The sequence below is a fragment of the Pomacea canaliculata genome, linkage group LG5 (genome assembly GCF_003073045.1).
Source record: "Pomacea canaliculata isolate SZHN2017 linkage group LG5, ASM307304v1, whole genome shotgun sequence".
Taxonomy (NCBI): Eukaryota; Metazoa; Mollusca; class Gastropoda; order Architaenioglossa; family Ampullariidae; genus Pomacea; species Pomacea canaliculata.
In genome coordinates, this window is record NC_037594.1 from 28,013,782 (window position 1) to 28,037,259 (window position 23,478).

Consider the following 23,478-nt stretch of genomic DNA (forward strand, 5'->3'; position numbering starts at 1 on the left):
TATTTTCAATTAACTGGAGATGAAACTTGCCCCAGGAAAATTGAGATCTCGGTTCCCAACAACTTGAAAGAGGCTGAGTGAACCTTTACTGTGTTTTAACCTAACCTATAACAAAAAAATGAGCAACATTTATTTGATCTGATCATCACACCTGTTGCTTGCCCTAGACTAATAGAATTTATAAAACTCACTTGATTATTGTTTAAAGAAATTGTAGTCCTTAGCATTGCATTTTTATGACAGTGACAAGCATTAACAAGTTTAGGTTCAAGCTGTTTCAATTTTAAATAGGCTACTATTTCAAATGGCACCACCATCATTTTTGCCATCTGGTTTTTTAGGTGCTTCAACCTAATAATAATAATAAACATTCGTGCTCTGCAATATTAACCATATTTTGTCTAGCTTTTAAAAACTTTAGAAAGATAGAACTACTATTTAAATAAACAAGTTTGACCACTAAAATGAGCAAACTTTGGTTATCTTTACACACTTATGATAAAACTTTAAAGCATAACTTTGTTATATAACAAGCCCATAGCCACAGTTTGATACCTTTTTTAGAAAGTCTATTAGCAAATAGTAGAATCTATCATAACCGTTATACTGTCTACAAAGATAAGTGACTTCATTTTACATGACAGCCAAAAATAGGGTAGAGGAAGGAAGCAATAATCTTGATTACTCATTTTGCTTTTAGTCACCTCAGCCAATAACAGTTTCTGATTATGGGACATTTTGCATCATGTTAATTTCTCAGGAAAATCAAGCCGATTGTATAAATCGTAGAAAGAGTGTTTTGTATTAAAAAGACATTACGAGGAAAACAAAACATGTATTGCTGCTGCTGAAAAACCATCAGTAAGTCTTCCCAGTGCAAAATATAACAGCTGGGAATACTACGTGTGGGTGGTGGTGGTGGTGGCTACAATGTGTAATTGGGAAGAGGGTAGAGTGATGTAGTATTTATTACATACCTCATCACTCCCTTAATAATGTTTTAAATCAGACCTTGTTATTAATAAAAGTGTTTTTAATGCGCAGAGCTGCAATATACTTGTATGTATACATACTATAGTACTTATAGTAAGTATGTGTAGGTGATGAGTATCTGTAAGCGCGTGGCAAACTGACAGCAGCAGCACGAGGCCTGGCAAAGGACAAAGGAAATCTATATGTACAATATATATTACATTAGTTCATCCATTCTTCTTTCCAACTGTTATACATCGGGGAGGGCAAGTATACACGTCGCATGGTCTACGCAGCAAGTCACACGAGGGCTGAGTCACCACTTTGTCTAGTGTCACCAGAAAGGGGGGAAAAGGGCTGGGACTTTACATGAAACAAACAAAAACACCACTCACGTGTTTGCCTGCCTTTATTACCGGGTCGAGGTTCAGGCCGCGGTTATATTTTCCTGTACATACGACCCCGTCGCCTGCTGTCAAGAAAGGCTGTCGTGGTTCCCTCGGCAAAAATTTGGCGTCCTGCTGTGCTCGGTATGGAGTGTGCTTGTATTCTTTTTTATTATAATTTTTAGTCCATAAGCATATGTTTGTTAACTCACATTTTTCTGGTAATATTTGTTGGGGGATCGAGGGGAGAGTGGGCAGCCTCTGTGTGTGTAGGTGTAGTAAAATTCCTAACATTAATTAAGTGGTATAAGCTTGAATCTTCCCACACTGTTTTAAAGTAAATTTGTTTACACATAATGAAAATAAAAATTTTTTTGTTCTGTTAAATAAATACAAAGAAGTTAGTACACCATATGCCAAAAAAAAAAAAAAAAAAAAAACTTGTCAAGAAATCGTTGGAAATAGCTAGAAAGTGGCTGAATGATTCGACATCGCTTCGGACGGTCATGCAGTTTAATTATTCCATTTTGATGTCTGAACCTTTTCGATATATCTTCATACTCGTTTTAAAATACAAAACAGCATAGGACAATATTTCACGGAGGGTGTTTAAATTTTTACCAAGTTTAAAATCCTATGGTCTCCTGTGGTTTCTCAAAGTGACACTAATGAGCAATGAGGTGTGACAAGAAAAACACGGGAACCAAGGGTAACAGCAACACCTATTACTCGAGGTATGCTAGTAAACTGAGTGTAGAGGCCGAAGTTCTGACATTCAGACCAGGGGCGGGAATTAATAATAATGTGTGTACTTGTATCACGCGGCATCACGGTCAAGAGAGGTCACACTCTACCGGTGATGATAAATGAACAATGAGCTATACGTATATACACACACTGAACAACATAAAGATGATCGAGGTGGAAGAGAAGAACGCAAAGCAATGGATGAATGTATGAAGGGATTTAAGTACTTTAAAGACTGTAGAGATGGAGTAGTGACATAATGGTTCACGTGCAAGACAATATTACAAGGGAGATGAGATAGTAATTCAGGGATAGTACTTAGTGAACAGCTAGATGTGATTTCAGAGAGTGTGTGAATGTAGCCTTGGTGTCCGAGTGGCGAATGTGACGTGGTAGAGAGTTCCACTGATCAGCAGCACAGAGGGAGGACGCCCGGTGTCTTTGAATAGAACTAATCTTCTCATAGTATGCAAAACGACAGATGTGAGAAACATGTTCATCAAGAGACATTGTATAACCTAAGTTACTTGATGAAGTCACAAAAAGAACATCGGCATCGCCTACCCGAACAGAGACAGGTAGTGAAGGGTAAACTCTGGCTCTCCTCTTTGAAAAAAATACAAAAGCTTCTATTTTATCGTCTAGTATCTGAAATACAATCTTGGATGCTCTGGATAGCAATGTGTGCGTGACAAGGAGAACAGCTGGCATACAGCTGAGTGTCGTCAGCAAAGGATTGATCCGATACAGAATGATATTGAATTAGAGCATCAAGTGGCTTGGTATCCATGATAAAGAAGATAGGACCAAGTACAGAACCTTGGAGAACTCCTGAGCGTATAGTGGAGACACAGCCATCAACTATAACTGAGTCCTATCTGAGAGATATGACTGAAACCAGATGAGTAGGGAGCCTGAGATGACAGAGAGAACTTAGTCTATGAATGAGAGTAGTGTGGTCTGTAGTATCAAAGGCAGCAGGCAGGTCTAACATGGTGAGAAATGAGATGTCACCTCTATCTAGAGCAAAACAAAATGTCGTGTTACCTTCAGAAGGACAGTCTCAGTTCTATGCAAATGGCGATAAGCAGACTGTGATGGATACAGAAATCAAGTTTTCAGAGTTAAGATAGGACACACTGGACAAGGAAAATGAGCTTTATCGAGACAAGACGCAAACAAATTAAAAACTAGAGGTAATGAGGTCTGTATGCGCATGCGCAGATCATTTCAAGACGATCATTCCATCCCAGACATCGGAGCACGTGACAAAACTTTGAGTTACTTGAGGTCTGGAAAATTGTCGTCTAGAACTCTAGATGGTCAATGACCATTGGTCCTGTATCCCCCTACTCACTTGAACACCTAGTGCCCCTCCTTCGTCGATCAACTATACCTGCAGTTGTGGTAGACAGCATAGAGAATGCAGGGGTAGGTGGTGAGTAACCGGTTGGTGGTGGCCTGCTGATGTTGTTGTGTTCGTCATTGTTGTTATTAAATCCAATCAGTTTATTTAACTAAACGCAGTCTTCAGCCAGCACTAACTGCAATATTAGCTGACATAATACTTTATCAATCACAGCTGTGTGCGTTCATGACTCATGACATCTAGAGATGGTACCAGATGGTGTTTACACCTGCTTTGCCTTTGTTTTACAAATAAGGTCATCAAGACCAGTTAACCTTACCTCACCTTCCTAAGTTTCAGAGTAAAGTTTTCTGATTTTATAGTATTATTTGTCTAGCAAAAGTTTTTCTTCTTTGTTTTGTTTTTTTGTTTTGTTTTGTTTTTTGTTGTTTTGTGTGTGTGTGTTTGTGTTTTTTGTTGTTTTGTTTTTGTTTTTTGGTTGTTGTTTTTTTTTGTTTTGCTTTGGATTTTTTTTCTTCTAGATTTTTTTCTTTGAATAATCGAGATATATGTTCACATCCATCGACTCTCTTAAGACAGCTGCAATATTAACATATTTTGCCGAACCAGGATACGTATGTCAGTATATCTGTCATCATACCATACAATAAAAATATGTAACCAGTTTCGATGTGGGGAAGTGATCAATGAGGAGAAATATATTTTAAGCTTATAAAGATCGGGAAAGCATTTGACTCAATTTCGACTAGGAAATAGAGCATTTCGAGTTTCGTTTCCGTGGTTATTACATCTGTCGGGGCTTCACCGTTACGTAATTGTGGACATCCATATATGGACATGTTATATCCGTGAGATACCCACTTACTTTTGTTGGCTATTTATATTTACCAAAGTGTGCTTGTAACTTGCATGATTGTTTTCCTGTGAGTGGTACAGGAAGCTTTCTAGTTTAGAACCAGAACGTGTGGGAGGCAAAGCACACCAACACCCGAGGGAGGGAGCGGGGAGTTTGCAAGGGAGGGGTAGAGGGAGAACAAAACAAAGATTGTAAGGACATAAGAAGGATCACTGTAGACTATTCACAAATGCCTATAGTACGATCTGAACTTCCCCTGCTACACAAGAAGCCGGGACCAACAGTCAGTTCTAAACAACTCTCGTCAACACGATGCTGTCAAGCACGACAGCCAACCCACAAAAAGGTCATCGACCACTAAATGAGTCAACCGGAACTCCACGCATCGTCAGTTTTAGCGGCCACGTCAGCAAGTTTAGACGATCGAAGTAAATACGATATATCAGCTTTGTATATTGAAGCAAACATAATTGTTGTTTCGTGTTAAGTCAACAAACACTCGATCCCTCGATTGACTGACAACACCCTCCTAGAACCATAAAGTGCAGAGATCGGCTACAGACCATGAATGCCTGCCTTCGACCATTACTCTAGGTAAGGTGGCAATTATTTTTTCCTGTCAAAAACCTCAAAACAGACCTGTACTCTTCCTCAACAACCAAATAAGTTCCCTGTGTAGTTCCTTGACCAAGCGACTATCTGGCTATTGCAGTAGCCACATCCTGATAGTAGGTTCCCATTCATCTCCTTCACAATCCCCAAATAGTAAGGATGACACCATTTGCAACAAGTCGTTGATTATTGTAATCATCAGTCAGTCACGAAAGATATGATTTTTTAGATAAACCGTTTCGCCGTGGTTTTTCTATGTTTAATGCCAAGACAGAGGAGTAAGAGCGGAAATCTGACGCAACCTATCAACCAAGATATTTTTTCACACCAGCTGTAGTACAGCTCTAAAATAATTGTCAAACTATCAATGTTCGGGAATTATTGCATTCGTCACTGGAAGTGGTCAGCACCACACCCTGTATCATGATGCAAAGCCACATGAACGGCGCAGCAAGCGAGCGACGATACGGTCATAAATATCGAAAGTGGGAATGTTATTCATAACCGATACAAGATGACTCTTAAATATTTGTAATTAACTGTCGCTTATAGGATTATTGTGCTGCACTGCAATTTTTTTTTTTTTAAGCGATTGGGTGAAGCTCAAGACACTATTTACCTAAATCTGGGTGAACACACCCCGTCTGTTGTCGAGATACACTCCTACAAACATCCCATACACAGAGGTCAACAACACTGACGTCAGCATTGTACTTTACATTATGAAGGCCTCAGCTTGAGAAAGAGCTGGGGCCATAATTGTATTTACAGGGGCGTAGGAACCATAGGGGTCAAAACACAAACTGAAGAGGCAAGAATGTGAGCGTCGTTCACTGTCAGCATGGAGTCCCCTTCCCTCCCAAAGCCGAGCATTGTCCTACGCCATTGGTTACCTAGGTATGTTTTTGTTTGTCTCGACGAAAGGAGTGGTTTTGCTTTTCATTGAAGTCCTCTAACTGTTCTTCTCGTACTCAGTTTACGATCATCAGTTCCCTTTCGTTTACTCGACATTTCAATGAATGCTTACAGGTGACAGTCATAGTGGGTAGGTGGGGTTACTATGCATTCCCATGGGCTAAGAATTCGGTGGGATAGTGATTTATAATGGCTCTGTGTCACATAAAGGAACCTTTATGCGCTGGGTCGGATCTCTTTTGCGTCCTAGTGCGTGCCATGGCAGGAGTGTGTGGGTGTGTGCGTGACAAAAGAGAATGGGAGAGGGGTATAGTGATTGAATGAGAGGAGGGAGGGGTAGGTGACAGAAAAACAGGGAGGGATGGCAGAGTCAGACAGGTAGATTTCAATCAACAGGCACTAATATGCACTCAGAAAATGAAAATAAAAAGTTTGATCTCTAGCCAAGTGGTGGTAGTGGGGTGAACTGTAAAACAACTGTTCATGAGAGACCAGCACACCCCGTTAGGTGGGCAAAGAGTTTTCCACTCGCTAACCTGAGCACTCTTCACACCAAGGAGAGTTAATACCACCTGTCCTTTAGAAGCCTTATCCACTCACCTACTTCCCTCGACTTACTTTTTTTTTTTTTTTCAATATTTGGCAGGTAACTTTTCGTTGCATATGACATCAAAGGAGCTGAGAAGTACTCGTATCTGGTTGGATGACACCATCGTCGGTAGTCTAGCTTAATGTCTCAAGGTAACATTTCTTCAAATGTAAATTGTATAAAAGGATTTGTTGATCCTTTACAAATTCTACTTCACCTAAAGTAGCCCTCACGTCAGCACTGCCATGGTGTGGAATGCCAACGATGTCACATCGCGAGCAAACGAGGAACTGACGTAAACAGGGGACACAACCTGACCCTGGGCTGAAGAACTCCAAGGTTGTCGACCTTGTCTAGTCGCCCTCCGCCTTCCTCCACGCGCTTTCCTCGCTGGACGAAAATACTTCTCTCCTCAGCCTGTTTGCTTTCTTCTTTGTTATTTCGTCTTTAAAACAAGAAAACATCGGGATCCTTGTTCGTTAGGTTGGGTAAGGTAGGCGGGTGGATTGGAGGTGGCGGTAAAGAAGGATAGGGGGAGGCATGCAATGATCTGAGAAAAGACAAATACAAAAATAATCACAAAGAAAGAAGAAACAAATTAGCAATCTAGATATTTTCAGCATTTTTACGACTAAAATGCATGTGACAAGCCCAAAGCAGCTGGAATGAAACTATCATGCAAAAGTACAAAAGGTTGTTTTCCATACATTATCAAACAAGGAAAGTGAACAAAATAAAAGAAATTAAAAGAAATGTACAACATTAAATTATGAATATAAATAAAGTTTAATCTTAATTATTAAAAATTCTGGAAAACAATTATAAATTCGCAAAGGAAAATGAGAGTATAGTCTTCCCATCTGCTCGGACTGTGGTGTATCCAAGATAGAAGCGGAAACTGTGATCGATCAGTTGGCGGCTGACTTTGAAGTCTGATCAATAGTGTCTCCGAGAACCATTCACCTAGCTATGTCGGTTACCTTCCCATTATTCGGACACTGCTCTCTCTCTCCTTCTCCTCCTCCTCCCCCCTCCTCCTCCTCCTCCCCTACAGCTCATTGCCAGTCAGTTTCTATTTTCTCTTCTCTCACAGTAGATGTAAATACTATCACAGTAGATAATGTTGCAGAGAATAAAAGCGACGGCTTTTGATAGAAACTGTGAATCAGCGTTTCGTACTTGCTGACCCGATTGATTTTTAGTCCCTGGTTTTCTTCGTTTGTCCAGCTCTTATTCGGCACCTGTGTAGGTGAGTATATAGCTACTTCACTAACTCTGATTACACTCTGGGCAACTTCTTTGTTGTGAATCAAACCCTCATCTTTCCAATTTCACCCTCGCCCTTTTCCCTACCTTTCCATAATCCAGGTAAATTGAATCAGAATGTTAAAGGTATACCTCACGTCTACGCAAAATATTTTTTAAATTCGCTTCAAACACTCACTGTGTTATAGGGTCTCCCCTTCTAGCTCAAAAAAGAGGCATCGTGCTGACATCTTTACAGCAATAATCAAGTAAATGCTGATGTAGAGTACGAAGTGTAGACGAGAAAAGAGAGACAGACAAGCTAACCCGTAGTATGGACTCTGTACAGGAGAGACATAAAATGAGGGCAGAGAGAAAATGGGGAAATGCTTGATGAGGTCAGTCAGAAAATGGGAAATACTTGATGAGGGCAGACAGAAGACGTGAAGTACTTAATGAGGAGAGCTAGTGTCGGAGACAGCCCCCTGCTCTCCAGAGGGCGCCACACCACCAAAATGAGGTGTCCATCGTCTGAACCATATATAGCTACCGCAAAATTCGCCAGACCATCTCACGCTCCTACCGCTGGCTTTCCCTCCTCCTTTCATTCACTTTTGTCATATCGATAGACTCAGTCCGATGAGCACATTCTTCCTCCCTGTTGATAAATCTCGGCACGTGTCATTCGAAGGTTTCCGCCGTGCCCGGTACCCGGTTATCGTAAACCAGAAATAGGTCTGGAACAATCGATTTCCCTCCTGACGTCACCTCCGTACGTCCTTCTTGAGTGATGGCTACTTAATTGGTTTTGACTGGTCACGTGACAATTTTTGGCGGTTGGTCAATGTCTGGAAGAGGGGGACACAGACATCTTTCCTCGATCGGAAGGACCTTTAGCAAACAGCAGCACTCTTAAACTGATCAGCCTTTGGTTTGGTCATCAAAAAAGTGCTTTACTTCCACCCACTGGTGATTTCGCACTTCAAACTCTATGCAAATGAATTTTAATACGTATATACATCCCTCCTGGGCAAGATAACATTACCGTGTCCTCTCCAGCTGACGGAAGACGAACCTACGTACATTGTTGACCATTTTGGCCAAGGATTCTGACGACATCGCTGACCTCTCTGCGACCCCGACTCAAAGGTCAAGCGAGACTATGGATCACGGGATGCCTTGACGAGTGCTGATAGACGCGCAGTGAAACGAATCAGTGTAAAATATCATCGCTTCTCGTGGATCCACATCCTACTATAGTTTCTCTCCACTCACAAGACGTCCGTAAAGCTCAGAGGAAAAACAGGATGTTTCCCGTGCTCCGGGAATACCAGAGTCGACATCACGTGACGCGGATTTGTTAGGTTCGCCGCTTGCGCCCCGATGCTGTTTACATGGGACTAGCGGTAGACTAGACTACTTTCAAGATATTACAGCTGGAAGGCATTAGTAAGCACCCACCCCAACAGAAGGGCTACACAGAACTCACACGAGAGACTGCTGAATGTTTTGATTGAGGTATGTGTACTATATCGAGAATATGAGAGATGGACAACCAATAAATAACATTACAGAACGGACGTTTGACTTTTGTTTGACGACTTGGAAAAACAGGATGAAGTACGTGTATTGTTCATAGGTCTTTACTAATGAAGACTAATAAGCCAATTGTAGGTTTGAGATTTTTTTTTCCCCTTTCCTGGCCAGCGTTACGTGGCATCTCGCTAAATGAACTGAAAATTGAATGTTCTTAAAATAGTCAATCGAATTGTTTATGATCCTTGGTTAGTGAAGAAACGTGTACATCAGACAATTAATATTATGAGTCAGTGTGCGTGCTGTCTGGCAAATGTTCAGGAAGTTAATTCCGTATCAACAAAAATACTGCGTGATCATGTCTTTTTTGATTGCGTCAGTTGAATGAAAAATTTCCATGAGCTCGTAAGTGATCCCAGTACGCGCAACCTTATCTCGACCCCGCAGGCTTCTATATAATCCCTTTATAGCCGACGCTTTGGGGTTAGTACGCAGGCGGTAAGCTTCCTCTCTTCCCACCCTAAACATGAGGCAGATGACTGAGGTATAGGCATAGGAAGTAGTTGGGTGTGTGCTGTGGTGAGTATAGTCAGTCGATCGTGCTCGATGACCGGAGTTCAAACTAATTATATCTTGGGAAACGAATGATTCGATCTGACAGACAGCTGAGACTTTCAATAGGTGTGTAATGGGGATTTTTACCTTAATTTTTGTGACGATGCATGCAGGCTGGAAGGCCTGACACACGCACAACACACGTTTCACAACCGATAGTCTTACGAAACGCCGCTCATGAATGGTACCCGGCCACCTGCTAGGTGCGAATTTTTTTTTCCTTGAAACCCATTGGCTGCTTGCTTCACCTTGACCTACGAAGGTTGTTTATAAACCGCTCATTGTCGATCACCGCTTTCCGAATTTTCTTCAGCAGCCGAAACAGTTGAGATATGAATGTACGTAGCTTAAAAATAACACGTAAGATATATTCGCCGCTAAACTTTGATCTATGCGATAATTGCGAGCCCGGTGAATGGCGTGCTGCGATTGGCTGGCTGTTCGTGACCCCTGACCTATGCCTTTGATTCCATTCAGCAGGCTGACGGCGCTGGCTTGCTTCGCTCCGATCCTCGCTCGCCTTGCGTGCTATGGTGGAACACTCGCAGTGCCAGAGACAGAGTCCTTGCTGACGAGACCTCTCACCCTTCACCATGATCATCGAAGATGTACGTGAACAATAATAAACCGGTCATCATGGATGTGGACAGTTCGCGGAGCATAGTGGAGGACTATGTCGCTTATCGCCTGGAAAGAAATGGCCTGGCTTGGCAAAATGGACAGAGGGATGTGACGCCCAACGAAATTCAGCGAGCAATGCGGGCGCTGGGCGATGAGTTCGAAAGCAAGTTTAGTGCTCAGTTCGACGACATGATGAGCCAGTTGCAGCTGACTCCAGACACTGCGTATCAAACGTTCAGGACGATTGTGACGGAGATATTTCACGACGGAGTCAACTGGGGGAGGATTGTAGCTTTGTTCGGTCTGGCTGGTCGTCTGGCTGTTCTTTCTAGTCATCAGGAAATGCCGCGGCTTATAGAGTCTATCGTGGACTGGGTCTCAGCATACGTGGATACCAATCTGAAACAGTGGATTACAGATCATGACGGCTGGGTAAGACATATTTCGGCATTGGCCGCATGTTTGTTTATTTGTGTGTGTGTGTGTGTGCACGAGCTTGTATCATTATTACCACTGCAATTTTCTGTAATAAACCTCTACCATGCACGCCTGTCTGTGGCTGTGGAAGTCGGCGTGGGCGTTGTAGCACCGTGAGACCGGTCGGTGTGCCGTCTGTGAAGATGCCAAGAGAGGAATTATCATTTTTCTGGAGACATAGCTTCAGGGACTTGTTTACCTTTCATATTCACCTTCATTAACCAACATTACTACATCATTGTTTAATTTTTGTTCTATCTTGACTCTCTTTCTCACTCATTCTCTCACACACACACCCACTCAAATTCTTATTCTATAAATAAGGCAAATAATTAAGTCCTGTTGCGAACTTCCATAAACTATATTCGTGGAAACTTTTCCAAACTTAGTAATTAATTTTAGATTTGAACATATAAAGATAAGTTTTGTGGGATACATGAACAAACACTATTCTCTATTGATCTTGGGTAGTGATGTTCTTGTAGACAGCGTGACAATTTGTGATAATTTCAGGTTTTTTAAAATTATTGATTGTTCATTATATTTTAAATAGTAGTTTAAAATGAGTAAAATACCCATTGACACACCTACTGGCTCTTATATCAAAACTGAAAGTATTTAGCCATTTAGATTTTTTTCGACTAGATCTGACTTTCCTTCATTTCTATGGTGCTATTTTAGACATACTCTACTCATGCTGAAAGGATTGGGATAGGCACAGATGTGTTGACCCAATTGCTTTTGTTAATGGTACTCAGTGCGGTTCACTTTTCCCGCTATCTTAAAAGCCAAATTCTTCAATCACCTAGATACTTGATAGTTATTTAGCTGTGGTAGTATAGTTATAGAATGGTCTCCGTTTTTGCAACAATAGCACACAATTACTTTATTGCTTTAGTCATTGCTGGATTTTTCTCAAAATAGTTATTTTCTATTGTTCTGTGACATAGTAGCCTATGATTATATGAGTTTTAAATCCTTAAACTTGTATGATATTACTGTCAGTAGTTGTTTCATAGAACCATAGCACAGCATCCAATGCAAAAGTAAAACATAGGCGAGCTCTATTTTTGTATTTCGAATTTTGTTCAATATCTGAATTGGGTTATATTGAATATATTTCTTGGGTATTTGCTTAATTGACATGTGTTTCTTCATGTACATTCACTTACCATAAAATGTGTACTACTGTCCTTTTCTTGCTGACAGTGACATATACAATTTGTGTTGTGTATAACATCTGGTAAATCATCCATGATAATGCCTGATCATGGGGACAGTTGACTGTTACTAGCAAGTGTCTAAGCCATTAGTGTTTCATCTCTAGTAGATGGCAAAGAAAACTGATATTTAATTCTTAGATTTAAGAAGTCAGCTTTTTTAATTAAAATTTCTGTGTAGCTGTACATTGTTAATGAATATGTTAAAATTAGGTATAAACTTTACACCTGATTTCAAGAAAACTCTAATTACATTGAACTTACAAAATCATAAGCATAATACGACCCAAGATGTCCAGATATTTTACCATAGGCCGTATGTTACTAAAACAGAGGAAGCTATGAACAGGTTGTATGCATTAACGACACCTAAAATATGTGTCTGTGATTTTGTAGATGGTATTGTGTAAAGAAACATTAATCTAGTATTATACATGCACACATTTGAATTGAGGGAGAGTTGGCAGGAGAGAAAAGTCGAAGCCTTGTAATACACTAGACTGTAGAACGTCTCAGCCTGGTAGTACACAAAACTGTGGAGTAGGTTGTAGCTTGGTAGTACACTAGACTGTAGAGCAAGTTACTCTTCAATGTATGATGCAGCCTTGCGGCAGGAAACTTCCCCTTGCCCACACAGCAGTCCAGCAGAAACAGGTATTTTTCAGGGGAGGTGAAGACAGCAGAAGGAGAGGGTTCGGTTCTGTTTTCCCTTGTGACCCACTTAACTCTGTTCTCCTTCAGACTATGGGACACTTTACCTTAATAATTAGAAGCAGACAGTTATTAATGAAGGATCTAATTCATACTTGTAGCGTGATGTTGAGTTTTTTTTTTAAGTATGATAAACTTTGATGTAATAAAGTAAGTGACATTTAGGTGCAGCAAGTAAAATTGTAATATTAAGCAATGACGTAGATAAATTGTGGGTATGTTTTATGTGGTGATAAAAAGTTTCTTGCAAGGTGTTCTTCAAGTGGCATGAGACAAGAACTTCAAATTTATTTTTTTTAATTTTACTTCCTTAATATATTTTTATAAAATTACTCACAAGGGAAAGTTACCTTCATTATTTTACATCCTATTCTCACATTCAGAATTAATGCATGATAGAGTTACTTCAACACGATTTGACATGAAGATACAGCAAACGGATATATGACAATAGGATATGACGGTAAGCTATGAGTCTTTTATTAGCAGAGTAATTGGTGCAGTGGCTTTTACTACTGTTTTAGTCATTGTGACAAAGCATGTCTCATCTACTGGAATTTTCAGTTAATGCAGTGGTTAAAAATATAGTTATCTTATTTCAGCCCTTTGATTCATTTCTGTATCCCAGATTTCCTGCTCTCCCATATTCTGTTCTTTCTGTCTGGTATTTTTTCCCCTTTTTTTTAATAACATTCACTTAACCCCACTAAACAAGACCAGGAGGGAATTTAAAGTCATTATAGCGGAAGGCGTAGGTCTGTACCATAATTGACCATAAAAATCATTGACCTTTTTTTAGATGACACTAAGGATTTGTGGAACATGAGTAGAATATGTTTAAACAACTTGGTATTTCATTCTGCATTCATTGAAGAAATGTTTGTAATATAACTAACAAATTTCAGCTGTTTTGTGGTTCTTTATCATCAGACACATTTTCTGGTGGTTTTTATTTTATTTTGCTCCCCGCACATAATATCGATTGTAGTTTGCATGGTTAAATGTTTTTCTCTTACCGCCTACATAGTCTTTTACTAATACCATATTTTATCATGTACATTGCTTGCATAAATGCTCATCAATATTAAATGTTCTTTAAGATTTATTGTTTTCTCTGCATTGATAATCGGTTCTTTTGTTGCAGGCTGGGTTTTTGGAGTTTTATGCTGGAGGCCCAGAGAAACGTGTGAAAGAATCCTGGCCGTCTTTAAAGACAATCTGTGGTTATGCTGCAGCTGGTCTGGGAATCTTGACTTTGGGAGCTTTTTTATCTCAAAAATCATAAAGCACAAGCCTGTTGGATGAAAAGAAAAGTAAGCCCATGTCTATTATCCAGGAATTTGCGGAACAAAATAGAAATAAAATGACAGTTTTGGACACATTCATCAGATGTCATGAGGATGTGCTGCAGATTTCTGTTGACAAGGCATCAAGCTACTGCATCTTGACAGTGGATGTGAGAAATTTCATTCCAGATGAATTCTAGCCACGTTTTCAAAATACGATGAAGAGTTATCTTCCCAAGTAATGTCAGCATATAAATAGTACTCTTATTATTTCTCAAAATATAAACTGATTCAAAGAACAGGAGAAACTACACAATAATTATGACGTTGCAAATCATTGAAAAAATGTTGTTTCCATGCCTCCAATGCACATCTACATTATGTTTTGATAGTGCATATATTTTGAGCATTTCAGAAATATTTTTAGGCTACAACCTTTATTTGTCATTCTCAAATTAAATAATGACAAAAAAGGGGATAATTCCTTGATTTCAGAATAGTGGTGAAAATTAACATTTTGGTCTTGGAATATAAGCTTTATTGAAAAATGTCAGATTGCTGCCTTAATGTCAAATTTGGACAGAGATAAAATTGGAAGACAGTGGCACATTCTGAATTTATTCATTTAACAATCTCAGAATATATTCAAATACAGCTTCAGTCCATAGCTCACATAAGATTGTTTAAGATGTTTCTGGGATGAGTTGGGCTACCTGTCTGCGAAAGACAGGCCTGTTGGTTGACGTTTTGATGACGGAAAAAATATCATCAGGTGTTCCAGCTGGAGAGCTTGTGATTTTTCTTGTCTGCTTTCATGTGGTCAAGAGTTGTGATACAGTGTCATTCAGGTTCACATAATGTACGAAGGAGGGCATCTTTTTTTTCCTAAATTCTCTATCCTTTGCAAAGCTGTTACCTGGTTTGAGTCGTAATGACGGTGTATGTAAAGCATGCTGCATTATATTGTGGCTGTTTATGTGTGTTTAGTAATGTGTGGAGAAGACTTGCTAGCTTTATTGATAAGTACCAAGTTTTTGTTCCATTGCAAGCTGAGACTTCTTGTCAGCGAAGCGAAGCTAAATGCTTCTGGGTGGTCTTCCTCTGCTTGATCATTTAAAAATCCTTGGGCATCAGATGTTTTCGGCAGGATTTACTGACAAGGATGACACTGGAGCAAGAAGAATTTTTTATCATCCCAAGATTGATGCCCACCAGCTTTAAAAGAATGAAGTGTGCTGCAGAGTGCTTTTAGTTTAACTCGGTCAAGTGTAACACAACAGCTGAGCATGGTTTTTTTTGTCCAGCAGTCACACCTTCCAGAACTCTGGAGTACATTCAGTGCCAGGAAGACAGGTTGCACCAGATAATCAAGAAACTTGTGGGCAAGATTTAATGTTACAAATCAAGTTTCAGTACCTTAGACCTTTGAGCAGAGTTAATGCTGCATTTATGTGCATGCCATTGGAGTAATTTGATTATACTTACAGACATAACTTTTCATTGCTTTTTTGTGGGGATGGGGGGATGACTGGAAGAAAGAGAGAAAGGCTTCTAGTCACAATGCTACTTAATGTTGTTCTTATTATATTAAACTACCTTTTTAAGAAGAAATTGTAAGTCTTTATTTTCAAATATTGAAAAAAGGTGATGATACTAATTGTACATTTATATAGAACTCTATCATAATCTTGGGTTATGCTCCAAGTACTGTTCCATTAAAATGATAAGCATCAAATTTTTCAGTAACAAACAATACAAATACAGTAAACTCTCCATTAACCAGAATTCAAGCAGCTGGCACTCTCAAGCAACTGGCAAAAAAATAATAATAATAATTCTAGTGGAAATGTAAGTTCTGACATGACGATCCTGATGTGATGACTACCCAGCAAGCTCTGTATCTCTATTGTAACAGTTTCAGGTGTGTGGGGTTGGTTTTTTTGTTTTGTTTTTGTTTTTGTTTTTTTTGCTGTTGTTGTTGGGTTGGGTTCTTTTAAAGTTCTTTTAAGTTACCTGAGTTTTAAAAAATTGTGTTAGTGAAGTTTATTTAAGTTGAAAAGTTTATTGACTGCCATTAGCTAAAATTGCGCACCGCATTCACAAAGCTGCTTTTATAAGAAAGCGGCGTTATATTAAGTTTGTCTTTATTTGTCTTAATTTGCATTTAATTGCTGTATTTCAATAACAATATCAAGTCAGTACAGAGTTTATGGTATGACATGATATGCAGCATGAGATATAGTATTAGGCCTGTTTTTAATCATAATTCTTAAGCAAATTAGAAATATATTAATCTGGCCTATGCCAATCCATATAGATGCTGGTTAACTGAGTCTGTTGTAATAGCAAAGTATTTTAGCTTCACAGACCTGAATAAACTAATTCTTAGATTCTCACATAAATGGTTTAAAGTACATTTGGAAAGTTTTCTTATTGTCATTTTATTGGTGTTATATTATTGAACTGGCATAATGGGTGATTCTGAAAGGAGCATTCAAACCCTATGATGTCTACTACTTTGTCTCTCATAATTCTATCAAATGAAAGACATGGCAATGTGTAATATTATTCTTGCTTTCAGAATAGCCTCCTCACAGTAAGCCAGGTTTCTTATGTAATTGTTTAGTTTTATTCCTTAGTGGACAAATACACCAGAGACATACAAATACCTATAAAAGTACAATATTTTACATTTCACCTTACAGAAAAAAAGAAACATGTACACGCAAGGCAATACAGTCACTTCCACCAGCTGAACAAGTCATCCAACACAGTATGTACACACTTCCCTGTCAACTTCTCTTTATCAAAGCACTATTCTCAAGCCCTGGAGCAGAACAGAACAGCAGCAAGAAGGTATGCCAAGCTAACAGGAACACCCTCCTCTCAAAGCAAGGATTCAGTCCAAAGCCCAAAACAGAACACATGACCACCCATTCCACCCAGAAGTCAATTCTTTTCAGTATCATTCTATTTGTGACTCCCTGCCACCAGCTCCATAACAACACCCCAATGCACATCATTATTAATGTGTAATATGGTTCTTGATTTCAACATACCCTTTACTCAGTAAGCCCTACCATTTCATCCCCCAGCTTAATATCAAATTAATTGAATGTAGGTGAACAGGTTAATATGATCTCAATATAATTATTTATTTCACTTTTTAGACAAATTATATTAATCCTCATCCCTTTTTTTTAAGAATTTGTCATCATAACAAAGAAAAGCAGCTCTGCTAACCTAGCTTTGATAAAATATATCCTCTGATGTCTGAAACTACTGTGTTGTTGTCTAACTAGTGGTTTTGCTGGCATTTAAACTGAAGACAGTCTGTACAGGTCTATGCCTGGTTCAAAATTAAAACAAAAAATATGGAACTGCAATTGAGTTATAAGATGGAGCTGTACTTTCTGACAGGTAACGGAAATGGTGTTAAAATAGCGTGCTTTCATTTATCACAGTATTATGTACATGCTTGTTTGTTAACTTGTAACAAGAGGCACACACTGAAAGTGTCTGTTTCTGCAAAAGAATCATGTAACAGTTGTAAAAATAAATATGCCGATTTTTTAATGCTTTTATGGATTTTCCTGTACGTAAAACGATCTTTGTTGTCTTTAAAGTTCTCATGTAACATGCTTATTGTGGATCTTTTTTTTATCAGTATCAGAAAAGCCAGCCTTGTTCTTGACACCTTTGTGCTGTTATCCTGTATTAACAGGTAGTGACCAAGTGTCATATGTTAAGCTTAAAATCAACAGGCCAACAGCAGAAACCAGCATTTATAAAAATAGCACTTAACAGTAACTAAAATGTGCTAAGTATGCATACTAATGTCTTGCTTTATTTAATCAACAATGGATCATAACATTATCTACTTCTCTGTGGTGATATCAAGATCCTACCTCATGTTAAGTATCAGTGAGTACAAAGAAGTACTTAGGTACCTTAGGTAGCTTGGGCTCAGAAAGATCTGAATGGCATACAAAGATATGACCAAGAAAATGTGCTTGAACAGGTGGGTAAGAGTAGGTAGTGGATTTGTTGTATATGGATGCATGACTGTATACGCAGGTGAATGTAAGAGAGATTGAAGGAAAAAATATTTTTAAATGGATAAATTATAGGTTTTAAAAAAATACTTCTGGGAAATTTTAAATGTGAGATTTAAGGAATATAAATCCTTCAGGACAGTCCAACCCACCAAAAACTAAGAGCAGAGATATGGCTTGCTGACACACCTTTGAAGATAGGTGTCTGCAGCACACAACAGATTTTGTCAGGAGCTCTGAAGTTACTGTCTAAGCATCCAAAGAAGTTATACAACCAGCGCAAAAGTCAAGAAGTGTACATTATAAGTAGAAATTGAAGGCAGATTTACTTTTAGTGTATAATGAAGCAAGATAATAGCATGTTTTTAGCATAATGATCTGTTTGCAGATTGCATAAATCACTCTAATGAGCTGTGTTGTGACAATCGCTGTGTTGTGCATTGTCCTAGATTACCAACATACCATTTTTTTAAACATAGTTATTTTATCTAGTTCATGGGTTTACAGAGCTTTCTTCATGCTGTATTTAATGCTAAGGCAACTGTAATCAATTATTAAAAGTAAATATCATTTTATTAATGTAAACTATAATGTCATCTTTTGTTTTTCTTTTCATTGATGTGGTTAGATGTTAAGTGTAACACTGAATCATGTTGATATACACATTTTATTTCTTAAAGTCTGTTTATAGCATCTAAATCAGATAAAAGTCAAAAAAAGGCCTTCATTGATTTAACATCGACTATGTGTTAATTTAATTTATGTTGATTTAAATTTCTAATTTAAAAGCAAAAGACAGCCAATTTCGTTAACATTGACAGGACACAATGCCTCATACTTTGTTCATCGTATGATGTAATACTCATGATCATAAGGAAATCTTCAGTTTTTAATCTTAGTTATTTTACATTTTTCTGCATGATCCACATTTTAATCTTTAAATGGTTGTCTGCATTCATTGGAAACATTCTGTTACTGTTTGTCAAGTTTGAAACAGTCAGGTATATGGGCGTTGTATGTACATTGGGATAACAAAAAATGAACGAACTTTGCTGAGAAGTGCTATGAACCAGTATATGTTAATTGTTTGCATTCAGTGCATGTGTGAGTTTCTGTATATAGAGGCCGCTTTCACAGGATGCATGAGACAGACCTGCTAGACCAAGAATTGAGTGATATTACCAGAATTTTAAGCTTGTTGGATGTGATGTGCATAATGTTACTATTTTGCACCATATTGATCAAACTGCTAGATTATTTGCACTTTCTATTAATTGGAAATGACTGACAGTGAGAGAAAGATTAACAACATGTTGTTGCATAACACTTCTTGTGTCAGCAATATATTCACAAATAAGTCTTCTTGCAAAGACATGTACAGCGATTTGAATTTGCAGTTTTTTTTTCCCCCACTTTTTTCAGTCCAAATATTCGCCTCAGCTGTAGCCCATCTGCTAAAAGTACTGGCTATGAAAACCTGGCATCAATTTGCTTAGAATGTGGTTGGACAGATAAGCTGTGCCATGAAAAAGAATATGCTGTATACTCTATATGATTTGCACATAGCAGTCTGGTTGAACTGTGGGTGAATAGTGCACTTTGTGAGAATGGAGAAAGCATGTTTTCAAAAGTGAAAATGGGAATGGAGATTGAGAAAGTGAGAATTTATATTTGAAAATTATTTTTAATGTGGCATCTCATGATAAAAAAATCTGCTTGGGCCTTCATGGCGGTTTGTGTACATTTGTCGGAAACTTGCATTACTGATCATGTTTTTGTATTTATTATCAAAGGGACCATCTGCTAATAGTGGCTCATAGATGATCTGTTTCCACTTGTATTTTTCACCCATGTCCATCTTATTTTATGGAATTCGTTTGTGCGTGTGTATGTGTGTGATTTTGTGTAGGTGTGTACATGTTTTCAAGTTAAAGGAGTTGCCAACATGTATAGCGTCATAAATAAACGCTCCGTTAGAGAAAACAAACAACTGAAATCAGGAAAACAATAGATATTTCTTGTTTCTGTTTGTTGTTTTTGTACCAGTAGCAGATGTCTGTCGGCGCTATGTGTGTACTTTTTCCAGGGACAGCACTCATGTTCTGGATGCTCACCCTGTTCAGTTGTTTTCTTTTTCCATGCGCGGTGTAATAGTTTGTATTAAGCCAGTGGGGCAAAAGTGCTGTGTCTGTAGCCAGCGGTAATTTTTTTGTTTTCTAGTCCAGACCGAAAGGCTTATTGCGGGGGAAAGGGTGGATTGCTGTAGACAGGGAGGAGGGGGTGGTATACAATAACACGGATATAAATAGACACCCGTCATTATTACCACGGAGTGGCAACTACTGAAGTACTTGGGAACATAGCTCGACCGACCTAGCATTTTCATATTTAATGGAGATTTGAAAGCGAAGCACAACTCGATATCTGTCACAGGTGTTCAGGGTCTTTACTGGGTCTCCAGCATCCCCACCCCCATCATGACACACCTGTGTACAGATACAGGCTACACGTGACACCTGATGACCCCCGAGTCATCTCGTGTCCTCATGCACTAGTCTACTCCGCGATTTTGTATTTATTATTTTTGAAGTACATGGCACTCCCATCCCTCGCTTGCCATATCGAATAAAGCAGAAGTTCCCGTTATCATCTTCAGTCACCTGCCATCTCTAAGCTCGAGCAGTAACAGTTCACTGACCACAGCAGTGTCACACCAGGTCAGCTCCAGAGGTGGTGAGTAGGTCTTGTGTACCTGACCTGATGGTCATTTCAAAATGCTGAGGTCGCCTTCTCTCAGGTGATGTTCACTTTGCTGTTACCCACCTCCTCCTCATCATCATCATCCTCTCAACGGTCTCGTTGCGGGCATTATCACCGTTGTGAGTTCTGTTCTCGGTACTCGAGCCTCTCAGCCACTGCGCCCCACGTTGTTCGTAGTTTGTCCTACTCTCCTCGTGTCATCCATCCTCGTTATCCTTCTGTTCGTGTTTTCCATAGGCAGCTTCAAGTTCGTCGTTAAAAGCACCAAAACAAGATATGTCTGTTTGTGTGTACATAGGTGTGCCTTTCAACATTTTGCGTTTCAGCGACTTGTTACTGATGTCGATGTGTTCGTCCTTGCCACGTGACTTGTTATCTGGTGGTCAGTCGTTGCTAAACATTCTGGAACTTCTCGCTGGCCTTGTTTCTTTTCTTACCCTCCTTCCTAAAGGCATACGGTTGTCATGGGAAGTTCCCCCTTTCCCCTCATCCCCCTCCCACCAACTCCTGTCTCGTGATGTGTTCCCTTTTTTTGCTGGGTCATTACGAAATGGAGGTTTGGGGTCACGTGAGGGCTCCTAGTGTCGTGCCTGGAGTCTCTTGGGTCTGGTATCGGGTGTGTGCGTACCCTGACGGTGACGGGTGCAAAAGTACCCTACCTCACTGGGTCCGGATGGCGAGACGTGCTTGCCTGCCAATACCAAAGAAATCTCTCCCACCCCACCTGCCCTTCCTTTCACCCAAAAAAAATTGAGGTGACTGACCTACCCGTTCATTGTCAAAAAAGTCTGCCGACACCCGTATTATTTTGGTTGCTTAAGTCAGCCGTAGCTTCAGTTACAGTTTGTTTGCCACTAGTACCCGACTGTGTCCGACATCTGGATGGAAAAGTTTAGCTTTTTATGGTCGGATTGTTGCTGGTTGGTTGTTTTTATTTGTTATAAACATGTTTATGTGTTACAGAAAGATTGTTTTAAGAGAGCAGCGGCCGCGTTTCGTGCAGGCGCAGAATACAGTAACCCACCTAATCAGAACTATTATTTAATTATTTTTATAATTTTAATGAAAGGAAGTGTATATTTGAAGCATTTGAAATCTCCAGATTATGTGTTGTTTTTTTTTTAAGATTGTTGCTTAAATTTATGTTAATTTTACATATCAGTTCTTGGCAACATTTAGTTGTTTTACCTGTATTTAAATAAACGTAAATTCTCTTGCTCATACTTATTTTTGTGTTAAGTGTTTAAAGTTGACTTGTGCACTGGTCAGAATAAATTTTTGCAATGAGCATAATGTATTCTGTCTTTTTTTCTCCCCAAGCTCAGAGAAAGCCCACACAGAGGCTGCAATGAAAATTTCCATTGCGACATTGAAGCCAGAGTTTATGTTCGGGAGAGACTCAACATCCGGTTCCCACATAGGTTTCAGGTTCACATTCTAGTGAGGCCTGGGAGAGTCTCCTCGAAAACTGCCTTCACTTTTCTCTTCCTTTCTTCATCCTCCCTCCCCACCAACGACCAGTAGTGAAAAGACGGGGGGTGTGTAACGACAAGGGAAGTCATGTCGCAGGTGGCGCAAATTAAATTTTGTAACTAAGCTAGTGGAAGGGCTAGGGTTTAAAAAGATGCTGGGGCAGTGGGAGGAGAGATGGTTGAACATGCTTTTAGACGCAGCAGAGAAAACAGTGTTAAAATGATCTCAGGAAATGGCTGAAAAGGAATTTTTTTTTTTTTTTCTGTTTGGTCCAGGAATCCGTTTCCTGGCTTGAAAGTGTGAGCCAGTGTTTGTGTGTATTTTGGGTCTTTGCTATACTGGCCTCAGTTTTCTCTCTCTATCTCTCTGTATGTCTGTTAACGGCTTTCATAGCTTGCCAAAAAATATAAATTCTGGTGTTGATGGCGATGTTATATGACTTACAATCACCTGCACGCATTGCCGTTCGTCCATCATCGCTCTGCCAGTTCTTCTATTTGTTCTTCTATCTGCTATTTGTTCACACTCTTATTGAGACTGCGTGGGGGGAATATTTTATTTGGGAGTCGTGCTGGCAGAAGCCATTGAAACGCTTGTAAAAGGCCGGTAACATGTAATCACTGGATCGAAAGAAGAAGGACACGCGGCGACACGAATTACGGGTGGAACTACGGGACAGGGGGGACTGTCTTCCTCCTTGGCTTCTTTCCCTTGCTAAGTCTGCAACCTTTCATTCTCTTTCCTTTTATTTCCTTCTCTGAATAAGTCTTTACTTCCTATTGTTTGCTTGTGTCTTTTTCTTTTGGTCTATGCATTCTGACTACTCATTTCTTCGTTCATTTAGGTTTCTGTATCTTCCTCATCGTCGTCCCTTGTTTACTCCCCTTGTGCTCACTTTTCTGTCCATTATGTTTTTATGCATCTGACTTGTCAACACTTCAACGGTTTCTGTTGACAAAGAAACAGTGATACAGATGTAAGACAACAACAACGATGAGTGGCAGGTGTACTGTCCCAGGTTGCTCTCATTTGG

General features: G+C 39.4%; 1 protein-coding gene across 4 annotated transcripts; it reads left to right on the plus strand.

The window, feature by feature from the left end:
• The first annotated feature begins 1,363 nt into the window (after nt 1-1,363).
• LOC112563889 (bcl-2-like protein 2) lies at nt 1,364-22,262 on the plus strand. Of its 4 annotated transcripts, XM_025238336.1 has the most exons (4): nt 1,364-1,502; nt 6,504-6,598; nt 10,320-10,895; nt 14,016-22,262. In XM_025238336.1, exons 3-4 carry the CDS (start codon nt 10,449-10,451, stop codon nt 14,154-14,156), a joined length of 588 nt encoding a protein of 195 aa, XP_025094121.1. In that variant the 5' UTR covers nt 1,364-1,502; nt 6,504-6,598; nt 10,320-10,448; the 3' UTR covers nt 14,157-22,262. The 4 variants fall into 4 exon arrangements, with proteins under 4 accessions (XP_025094121.1, XP_025094120.1, XP_025094123.1 ...); XM_025238335.1 differs by lacking the exon at nt 6,504-6,598 and having other exon boundaries at nt 1,377-1,502; XM_025238338.1 differs by lacking the exon at nt 6,504-6,598 and having other exon boundaries at nt 1,484-1,502; nt 10,323-10,895.
• The last annotated feature ends 1,216 nt before the right edge of the window (nt 22,263-23,478 follow it).